This window comes from Lactuca saligna, chromosome 9, assembly GCF_052625555.1.
Source record: "Lactuca saligna cultivar CGN05327 chromosome 9, ASM5262555v1, whole genome shotgun sequence".
Taxonomy (NCBI): domain Eukaryota; kingdom Viridiplantae; phylum Streptophyta; class Magnoliopsida; order Asterales; family Asteraceae; genus Lactuca; species Lactuca saligna.
The window spans coordinates 26,325,065-26,337,360 of record NC_136425.1 but is presented as its reverse complement, the minus strand read 5'-3'; the positions used below and the strand labels follow the sequence as shown (position 1 = coordinate 26,337,360).

General features: G+C 35.5%; 1 protein-coding gene across 1 annotated transcript; it reads right to left on the bottom strand.

Annotated features, from left to right (window-relative positions):
- Nucleotides 1–319: 319 nt before the first annotated feature.
- LOC145014009 (uncharacterized) lies at nucleotides 320–1,559 on the bottom strand. Its single transcript, XM_078972360.1, has 2 exons — nucleotides 1,067–1,559; nucleotides 320–673 (listed from the first exon to the last, which is right to left on the bottom strand). The coding sequence occupies exons 1-2, from the start codon at nucleotides 1,461–1,463 to the stop codon at nucleotides 534–536; spliced, it is 537 nt and encodes a 178-aa protein (XP_078828486.1). The 5' UTR covers nucleotides 1,464–1,559; the 3' UTR covers nucleotides 320–533.
- Between the last annotated feature and the right edge of the window lie 10,737 nt (nucleotides 1,560–12,296).

Here is a 12,296-nt window from a genome sequence, read left to right as displayed (position 1 = left end):
TCTTTTAAAAATATAATTTTATTTGATGTACGACTTTAGATACTAAACAAAATTGTCCGAATACTATTTTGAATTTCGACACCGTTTGTACATGCTCATATCCAAATTCTCGTCTCTTCCATTTGAACTTACCATTCTGTTAACTCACAAAGTACAAGGAAGTTTTATGATTATTTTTCTAGTCTGAATATCATTTTTGACATTTAAAAAAAAAAATCAAACTGTTTGTGACACAAAAGTTTGTTAAGTATCTTCTTGTCTTTTTCTACTTACAAACCAAAACATACAAAGATGTAGTTTAAAAGTGGTGATATATGTATTTGTTATGTGAACGATATGCAACATTATTTATTGATGATATGATAAACATATTCAAAACAAAGAGACTCCCATGTCTTTAACTCAAAATACTTTCTCTACATCTATCCAGCCATTATTCCTCCATCTACTCTACAACAAATTTATTTAAAAAAAAAAAAAAAAAAAAAAAAAAAAAAAAATGATAACTCCAAAATCAAACATCTAGACTAGGTTTAAATGGAAACAGGAGCGGCAGCATTAACAAGGTTTGCACTAGCTATGGGACCGGCGGCAGCACCAGAGCTCAAAAGCTCAACCATCGCACGACGAGGGTTGCTTCTTTGCTTCTCACACAAGTCAGGCAAAAACACCCCTGCAAAATATTCAAATATTTATTTAATTAATTTCACACGTTAAAATGACATAAATACCCTATATGTGATTTTCATTTTCTGACTTTTTGGTCATTGTAGTTAATACGACCTCTTCAAAAGTAACTACAGATGTTGACTTGGTAACGTATCTGCAACTTTTCGTACTTTTCAAGCAAGAGAAAGATTTGAAAAACAATTTTCTTAATTTTAAAGTTGATTTTGTTTCAATAACACGAGAAACATATAGAAAAATATGTATATGTCTCTGCATGCATTAAGAGTGTAATAATTATAAATAAAGTTTCAAACACGAGCATGATCTTCCTACACTAATTGAAATTAACATTTTAATTCAGTTCTTCATAAAGATGGTAATAACATCGATCATTTACCTTCTCCGGCGGCCAGATTGACATAAAGATCAACGATGTTGGGGCAGTTTTGGTAGCATGCGGCGGAGCATATTTTGGAGACGGATTGTGCCTCAAGCAAGGTGTCAGAAGAGATTCCGACTGAGTTCCGATCAACACCACAAACCTTAACACATTCATCAGTCTCGATATACTCCGACATCCTCTCCACCACGACTTCCGATGTTCTGCATTGATACTCCGTATTTCCATTGTTGTTCTCGAAGTTCTCCAACAAACATCGCTTCCCTGATGATGCAATTGAAAAGGAGCAAACTTCCGTGGGTAAATCCTCACATACGATCTCACCTAAAGTTCCTTGAAGGAGGAGAGAAGAAGCAAAGAAGAGAACCAAAGACAAGAACATTTGAGAAGACATGGTGTTATAAGAGTTGTTTTGTGTTTGGGAGCTTTGAGAAATATACAAGTGTTCTTGTTATGTGTTTTAGGAGAACGTGGATTGATGTCTATATATATGCATACGAAATATATAGGAGGTGGGGGTTGAGGAATATAATTTATTAGGTTGACGAAAGCCGCGTTTAAAAATAGGAAAGAAAATTAAGATACGGCGGGACGCGTACTTATTGCCTTCGTAAACCTTCTGTAGTTTGTTGATCTTTTCTTCGTCATTGACGTAAGGTGACGTCGTTACGTGCTGCAGAGTCTTTGCTGAAGTTTCCACTTAATTCCCTACACTTTCCCCAACCTCTATTTTGGTCCTTTAAACAATGTTTTCAAAAAAGGTTTTAACGAGAGAGCACTTCTACTAGCATCAATTTTATACTTATTTCTTGATCGGAATGAACGGCCGGTTCTTACAAAACCTCCGTAAACCGTTTAAATTGAACTATTAAACCCTCGTTGTGAAATTGTTAAATTGAATAAAAATAATGAAAATGATCAATTTATGGTATTTTCACATTTATTTAGATTCATCTTAATTAAATAAAATAAATATATATATATTTATGGAGCAATTTGATGTATTTGTATTCATCTAAAATAATATTTTGTTTTGATATTATACTTCATGTTAATATTTGATGTATTTAGACTCATGTGAAACTTATGGTTACGTAAAACTTGTGGACGTCAAAATCTTATATATATATATATATATATATATATATATATATATATATATATATATATATATATATATATATATATATATATATATATATATATATATAGAGAGAGAGAGAGAGAGAGAGAGAGAGAAACATCATAAATGGTCTATGTGGTTTCTCTATATCTGAAGTTTAGTCCTTGTAGTTTAAAAACATTATAGATGGTCCCTATGTTTTCAAAACTTTTAACGATTGGTCTTTATGGCTAACTCCATTAAGTTTTGTCCATTAGTTGAAAGACATTTTTGTCAATTCACTACCACTGGGACCATTTATGATGTTTTCTTTTATTTAAAAAAAATATATGTAAAGGGTCTCTCTCTCTCTCTCTCACACACACACACACAACCATTTCTCATCTTCTCCAGTGAACACACCCACCTCTACACCCAAATCTAGATTTACAAATAAAAAAGTTGATCTGCATATATGTTTAATCTTCAAAATCGTCTTCATCCACACCCACTATCCAAACAAACCTTCATCTCCACCCCTCGTCTCCCTCTTCGGTCACCTATCTCATCTTCTGCGATCTCATCTTCTTGTAACCCTTCTGAATGATAGACTTTGAAGAACATAGATTTTCTTCTTGTAATTCTCTATGATTATCTGCATCAAGCTTAGTAACACGTGTAGTGGCAGTTGTACTATTAGATTTCCTTTTAATCAAGTAAAAAATAGTTGCCATGGCAATTATCACCATGGAAAAACCATACATATAGATTGGGTTGATTGATTTGGTCAACGAAGTGGTCAAAGTTTCTGATTCAACACTAGTATCTACTAAACTAGACTCGATTTCAAGATCATTCACAGCCATTTCTGATTTGCTCACAAAAAGTGAAGCTACTTCACTCGACCCATCTTCAAGATCATTCACAGTCATTTCTGATTTTCCTAAAGAAAGTGAAGCTATTTCACTCGACCCGTCTTCAAGATTCAAACTTTTCTTCAAAATAACATCATTGTGTTGAATCTTATCTGGGTCTTCCATCAAAATCTCATCTTGTACATCAACTTCCATTTCTTCATACGCTTCTTCGTCCACCATCTCAATACAAGGAGAGATCCTAGGAATTAGGATCTGTTACACGGACCACAAGAGTCTAAGGCACATCATGGATCAGCCAAACCATAACATGAGGCAGTGTAGGTGGCTTGATGTGGTTAAGGATTATGACTGTGAGATCCTTTACCATCCTAGTAAAGCGAACATGTTTGCGGACGCTCTGAGCCGCAAGTCAGCTGGATCTTCTACTCCAGCGACATGTATGAAGATATCAGTAGGTTCTCCACTTATGAGCTTGATCAGGGAAGTTCCACGAGGAACTGGGTACACGGCTGCACTTCAGTACAACCTATTATCCGCAGACAGACGGCCTGAGTGAGCGGACCATACAGACTCTCGAAGATATGCTGAGAGCATGCGTTATTGACTTTGGTGGGAGTTGGGCTCCTACTTACCCCTTGTAGAGTTCTCCTACAAAATATCTTTCATTGTAATATTGGTGCTCCACCATATGAGTTGTTGTATGGATGGAGATTTTGCACCCCTGTTTGTTTGGGTGAGATCCATCACAGGGTGATGGGACGGACAAAGGTAGTTCTTTTACATTACCAAGAGGATTCAGCAGATCAAACAGCGGTTGAAGACCGTTTAGAGTCGGCTGAAGAGTTACGCTGATAGATGACGATCTGAGCTGGAGTTCCAGGTGGGCGACATGGTACTCCTGCAGGTCTTATCCTGGAAGGGTGTGATTCATTTCAGGAAGAGGGGGAATTGGGTCCCCGATACATCGGGTCATTTACGATCATTGTCAGTGTTGGCAAGGTGGCATATAGGTTGGATCTCCCAAAGGATGCGAAATTGCATACTGGATGACGAGGTGGTAGTGTCGTTAGATGATATTCAGGTCGATGAGTATCTGAATTACGTGGAGTGGCTAGTAGCCGTTCTTCAGAGGAAGGTAAAGGTTCTGAATTACGTCAAGTCACTGCTCCCAACTCCAGATCATGAGTAAGGTAACTCGTCTCGTGCGGCTTCAACTTTCGCGATGCGTAGGCTATCACCCGTCCTCTCTACATGAGGACCGCGTGCGGCTTCGCTAGATAACTAGTTCAGCATCAACAACATCGAGGCCTCTCATATGTTTATCACACATCAACTATCTACCCATGTTCTACCCAACATATTGTTGGGTTATGAGCATTCTAACACTCCTAAGTGTACATGCAACCCTAAATACCTTGGATCTATGTTTTCTCTATTATACATGCAAATATGAACATCCAAGGTATTATCCTAATCTAGCATACAAAATAATGGATATAACAAGATAGAATACATACCTCTTTGATAGTGCTTGTCTTCATGAAGCTTGAGTGCCTAGTGCCCCAAGTGTGACACCTCAAATGGTTCACACAACACCATAAGCACTTGGAATAACTTAGAGAGAAATTAGAACACTTCATGAAATCGTCTAGCCCTCATACATACACATAGTGTTAGTCACGATTTCTTGAGCCATGGGTTTCTTTTATATGGTGGCTATTAGGGTTACACCATGTAACTCATGACTTTACCCATTCCTTATGCTCCATGGATTTTAACCTCCATGGAGTATCCATGGGTCACCCCATGGATTTAGTCCAACATAAGGAATCTTGGATCACAAGCCCACACATATAAGAATGAATGATTTACACAATCAACCCATATATTTAATTAGTCTTCTTTTGATCACTTAATTAATTCCAAATTAATTCTTGATCAATACTAATTAAATAACCTTATTAATATATTAGAACTTATAATATATTAACAAACCTTAAGTGTTATTTCTCTCATTTTAGTCTATCCAAGTGCATGATGCCATGCAACCCAAATGGACCATGCCGGGTCGGGTCAAGTCTTACCAATTATAGTTATGGACTTAGACATTAATCCAACAGTCTCCCACTTGGATAAGTCTAAAACTATTATTGCGTATGACTTCAGAAACCAACTGGCAATCGTAGCTCTCAAAAGCTTCTGTCGAACTCTGACCTTGTAGATGAACTCTGATCTTTGTCAATGACTTGTCCATTAGATAAGGGATCATATATTCCTCCATTCTAGATATCATATGGACTGAGACATGGATTATAATCATTCTCTCTGTCCATTTGTTATTTCCCGATTTCCGATTTATGACGACTGACTAATTGAACAAATCAAATCAGTCCTGGCCCGGCCGAGCACTTCCATTTGTCATCATCAAATCATCGAGGGGCCCACAGATATCGCTTTTACCCCGAAGGTAAAAGGAATGGATAAACTTCGACTCATATGGCTTGTTCTACTACTTGTTGAATCATACACAAAGACACGTTTTATAACATCGAGTTACCAATGCGTTTCGTGTAATCAATGTACTATCAACTCATAGTAACAACTCATATCTCTAGGTTTGAAGAATATAAGATATTATCGTCTCATGATCACTCGTGATAAAACCCATGAAGTGATTCCAATGAGCGCGGGTTGAATCCAATACTCAGAACTTATGAGCACTCATGAGTGTTGTAGCCCTTTTTCCAACAACTTAGACCTCTACAAGCCAACCCATGACAGTCTTAATTCATATCTACTTCCAACATATGACCGACTGTGGATGGTTTGAATAACTTAGTCATTCCAGAAGAATAACCTAGTTTATTCGGGAAGTCAAAACATGCAAAGTGAAACACAATAATAATTGAATCCAATATGGTCTCCAAACTTATGAATATAAATAAAACACTTTTTATTTATCACCATATGATTACACATTATTTATTGTATATTGTTTCAGCTATCAACATTATTCTTGAATTTAAAACAATAGTTGTCCCATGCTCCAAGCATGCACACTATGTTTTTCTAAACACTAGTCATGCCATACACCAAGTATGCATAATATGTTTGTCTATGATCTTTATTTTGTGAACTAGATCAAATGAACATAACTTCAATGATTCTCTTTTCACACTCCCAAATCCTTACTGCAAATGCAAGAATTCCAAATTCATGTCATTTACTGAAATCTGTTAGATTCTAAACTTATATGCATCGATCCTCTTGTAATGATTATGCACAAAGTCAGAAAGACTTAACAACAATCATTACAGGGCATTCCAGAGGAGATCAAGTCCTTGGAACCATCCTTCTTGCATTAAGTTTCCTTAATCTTACACAGATTGAAAATTCTAACTTTGAAACATTTCCAGATTCCATTTCGACTATCACTTCTGAACAAGAGTTGCCTCCTTACAGATTATGTCAATATGGTCCTTCCAGAATTATCACTATACTTCCAATTGTCCTTGAGAAACCAGTCTTTGGTAAACCTTAGATTGTCCTCGACAGTTGTTTAATCCTTTTAGTCATATCCAGTTCTAAACCTTTTCCCTTCTTAATGCCCTAGGCATTTGGAAAATTTTAGAAAGGATGAATATAGCACATGTAATCGATCCTATATCCGAAGCATATGGGACACGATTCATGATGTCTCACATAAAGACTAAACCAGTCTTTTGCTATAACATTTCCATTTCAATTTGCCAAGTTCTCATAATTCAGATTATGAAAAGGGATGCCGTAATCATAATCGAATTTAAGAACGCAAATAATGGACCCATATACAGAATTTCCTTATGTTGAGCCATTCCAACATGAAATTCATATATATCCTTGACTAAATGATTAAAACCTCATGATCTAAGCTTATATATTTGAGATGAAGTGTAATTTTCTCTCCCTTAATTATAGCAAAACAACTTTTTCCCAATTGAAACCTTTTGTTTTCTATAATTAACATTGCTAGCTTGCAATACTTATCGTAATTATCATGCTCCCACTAACATGATGATTATTAGCATAACACTTATGCTCCCACTAGCTTTGACATGTACTCAGAAAGCTCGACTTCTAGAAATCAATACTTTATTGACTTTCTTACCAAAGTTCAGATTTCTGATACTGGATTGTTTTGATAGAACTTTATCAAAATCATACACCTTCCCTTAGATAGCTCATGGGTGTGTCAAAACAATTTTAAGAACTATGAAAAGGGATGTCGTAATCATAGTCTTGATCGTTTTGACCTTTGTCATTTCTCACAAGTCCAAGTTAGTGTGCCGGTAAACCACACACGCTCCACTAACGACTTTGAGAATGCAAATATCACAATTGTTATCTAACTAAAATCTACTTAGTCAAAGTGTTTCCTCACCATCATTTTCATGAATCAGAGAGAAACCTTATGACACTTAGATTTAATGGTGTATGTGTTCTTATCCATGTGAATTGTCATAACCATAGTCACAAGACAAGGATAATGACAAATCCAAACTCATATGGACTGAACTCAATCTTAATTTCTTGCCACCTGGTAGCTCAAGGGCCTGCCATTGCTTCCAAGTTGTTGTGCAACACATTGAGAACTCTAAGAACTCATATGCAAAGCCAACTTTAACTAGAATGGGCACAGAATATGTCAACACGATAGGTTATAAACCTCAAGTCGTGTGCTAGTGAAGAACTTCAGGTTTCATTCTTGATTAGTTCTTGAGACTTTCAAGACCTTTAAGACTCCCACTGTCCTCTTGACCTATAAGACTCCCTTGTTAAACATCCAAGAGATAGTGCGGATTCAAATCAAGACAAACACTTCACACAATTGGCCTTAGTTGGTCTTTGTTTTATCCAAAACATCACAACTTACCAATTTCAAATGTACAAGAGTAGAAAACTTTTACTCTTACATTTGATAAGTGTTTTAAACCTTCTTTAAGACATGTCACTCAAATTACAATCTTGGAGTACGACTCTAAGACTTGTATTGGAACGAAGTATGACTCATCTTCTTGATTTAACCATTTCAACAATTCAAGATCCCTTCTTCTTAGTCATAAGAATGCACAAAGACTTCCTTAGAGAACTAATTTTGATATGGTTTCTTAATCATTAAGATGATCACAAAAATGATACTAAAGTACTCTCCCATCTTTTCAGATTTGAGGAAATTTTATCCTTCTGCCTAATTTGATTCTTCTTATTCGCTCTGTCATACATTGGAACCTTTTCCAATGTCTCAGAGTTACACTTAAGCTTGTAAGTATAATCATATTTACTGAGCTTTAGTAAACTATGACGAATAGCCTTACATCTTTTGTGGTGGACTTAATCAGTGCACATGACTATGTGCTCGATCCCTTAGTCCATTACTTGACTCACACATCCATGTGAACAAGTAATTAGTCTTAATTTTTCCAATACTTGAAAGTTCTCATTCATCATGCTATACAACTTGCATGATTCCAAGTCCCGGTCCAATTGAGACTTTGGATGATGAGAGTCTTTCCTTATTTGGTAAATTTAGACATTACCACAAATGAAGGAATCAATTTCATATTTCCACTCTTGCTATTAATGGAATCATATAAGCAACAATTTTTTTCCTCAAATGCCATTGTAAGGATATTTTAAAATAAATAAAACCAAAATTTTTCCTTTTATTTTAAAACTATGCGGAAAAACTTATCCTTAAAACCCATATGAAAAACTTGTTGTTATCTATTCCTTAGCAATATCTCATAACTCCTAAGAATTAGCTCAAGAATCTGATTTTTCAAACTACGCGATAGAAATCCATCTATGCGATCAGATTCAGCATATTCTTTCTTTAAGTTCCTTTACTTTTCTTTGATTCTTAAAACATTACCATGTGACCCAGTCACATCATGTATCAGGAATCTGAAAATAGAAACTTAACAGAGTTAGATTAGTGGACTTTTACCTGAAGTAGAGTCAATCTTATTGACTTTAACATCCTTACGTAAATTAGGCAGCTTCGCAACTAATGACCCTTACTTTGGCAATATAAGCATATGGACCCTTTGATAATGGTACACAGGACTATTACAGACTTAGCTTTTCTCTTTACCATTTGTTCAACCGAGTTGACTATGGCCGATCCCTTTCCATTGGGAAGAGAATGCTTTCCTGGATTTCCTGTGTCACTATTGTCAATGTCCATAAAGTTTCAGGAAGTTGATCTTAGCAAATAGATAAGATCATTAAGGGTCTTGTCATAGTCTGTTTCATAGGTGTTCCAAAAGAACTCACTATGTGACTTAGAAAGTAGTTGAGCCACTAACTTTCTCAAGACTTTGACACCCAACTCTCCCTGCTTGTCAATATGTGACTACATCTCCAAGATGTGATCACACCTAGACCTTGCCTTGCCAATAGGGCTTGAGTGACCTTAAACTTTTCAAGAACTTGTGGGTTAGGGAGAATAATTGGAGGAGGAGAAAGAAGTATGATATCCATGGGACATCATCTTCATTAGGAAAGCTTGTTTCAAGATATTTGGGAAGATCATAAATGTCTAAACCAGACATCTTTTTGGGAGATATTCAAGATAGTTGATTTTAAAATCCTTAATATGACACCCAATATGAAATATTAAGGCTAGGACCCAACAGACTATTTTATAACTTAGAAGAGGTATGCCGTAATCCAAGCTATAAAACAATTTGAAGGTAGGTGAATGACGATTCACCAATTTCCACCAAGATAAACGAAATGTATTATTAGGTTTTAATTGGATTTGAAACTCCTAGATCTTTTGAGATTCATTGAACTATTCAATGGCATGTTTCAATCTCGAGTGTGCCCTTCAGGTTTTGTGACTGGGATGCCGAGGATCACAAAACAAGGTGTGAAGTAACCATGCAAATTACTTGGTACCCTTAAGTGTTTATCCCTCAATCGATGTGCCGGTTAACCACACACGCTCCATCGATACTATGATAAACATTAAGTTACCCTTTGCCTACCTTGTTAAATACGAGTTAGTGTGCCGGTTAACCACACACGCTCCACTAACCGACTTAAACAAAGTGCAAAGTGTAATTTCATGGGTTAGCACCTTATTCACATTTTCCTAAGTAACTAAGATTGGGTATTATTAAAATTTTAGTTACTTAGTATTTATCATTAATACTTTTAATGAAGGGAGAATTATAGTCCTGTCAAACCCGTTCGGCTAACGACCCTCCACCAGTCAAGCAAGCGGTGGGTGAGAGTGGACACCCATTAAGTTACCATTTTATAGGCAACAACCTTATACCCACCTTATAGACCGGCTTCGTGAATGAGGCGTACTAGCGGTAAGACCGACTTTACTCTTATACATATATATATATATATATATATATATATATATATATATATATATATATATATATATATATTATTAACTTATAATATTATAAAGTATAAGGGTTGAATTTTAACTTTTAAAATTCTAAGGGCTAACTTGGAATTAAAGTATTCATAAGAGAAAACTTTACAAATTCCAAAACTTGAGGGCAAGTTTTGAAACTATTCAAAACTAATTAATTCCATAACTTATGTGTTTAAAGTAGTTTTAATCCAAAAACTCTTCAAGTTCCATAACTTGAGGACAAATTATGGAAGACTTTAAACTAATAAAGAATTAACTTTTTCTTTATTTTATAACTTATGAAATTAATTAAGGTTACATTATTTTTTTTTATTTATTTAATGAAGAGACTCTTGATCCTCCATAACTTGAGGACAAATTATGGAGTCATAACTCCAATTAAAAAGAACTATACTCTTCATTTTTGTAACCTTTGGCAACTTTATGAGTTTTATGAGTCTTTAATGTGACTCTTCATGTAACTTGAGGATAAGTTACACAAACACATTTTATACTCAACTCTTAGATTAAAATGGATTGAAAACAACTTTTCACTCAACTTTTCTATTAATCTAAGCAACTCATAAGAACAAGATAATTCAAATCAAACTTTTTCATGTAATTAGTCTAACCTTTAAACTAATACAAAACATGAATCTATTGACAATTATCTTTGAAAATGGATTAGCATGAACATTACCACATTAAAAAACAAGTTTATAAGTTCAAAAACAACTTAGGGTAATGTTCCTAGTCCATTTCTAGCCAAAAACCTCGAAGATATGCTGTCTGGGGTCCAACTCGTCGAGTGCATGAACACAACTCGGCGAGTTGGATGCATTTTGCCTTGGACTCGTCGAGTCCCTTCATGGACTCGGCGAGTCAGCTGGGCTGACAGCATCAAAACTCGATTTTTCAGCTTCTATTGCAGGTATAACAAGAAAACAAGGCTAGGCTCTGATACCACTGTTGGGTTATGAGCATTCTAACACTCCTAAGTGTACATGCAACCCTAAATACCTTGGATCTATGTTTTCTCTATTATACATGCAAATATGAACATCCAAGGTATTATCCTAATCTAGCATACAAAATAATGGATATAACAAGATAGAATACATACCTCTTTGATAGTGCTTGTCTTCATGAAGCTTGAGTGCCTAGTGCCCCAAGTGTGACACCTCAAATGGTTCACACAACACCATAAGCACTTGGAATAACTTAGAGAGAAATTAGAACACTTCATGAAATCGTCTAGCCCTCATACATACACATAGTGTTAGTCACGATTTCTTGAGCCATGGGTTTCTTTTATATGGTGGCTATTAGGGTTACACCATGTAACTCATGACTTTACCCATTCCTTATGCTCCATGGATTTTAACCTCCATGGAGTATCCATGGGTCACCCCATGGACTTAGTCCAACATAAGGAATCTTGGATCACAAGCCCACACATATAAGAATGAATGATTTACACAATCAACCCATATATTTAATTAGTCTTCTTTTGATCACTTAATTAATTCCAAATTAATTCTTGATCAATACTAATTAAATAACCTTATTAATATATTAGAACTTATAATATATTAACAAACCTTAAGTGTTATTTCTCTCATTTTAGTCTATCCAAGTGCATGATGCCATGCAACCCAAATGGACCATGCCGGGTCGGGTCAAGTCTTACCAATTATAGTTATGGACTTAGACATTAATCCAACAGTCTCCCACTTGGATAAGTCTAAAACTATTATTGCGTATGACTTCAGAAACCAACTGGCAATCGTAGCTCTCAAAAGCTTCTGTCGAACTCTGACCTTGTAG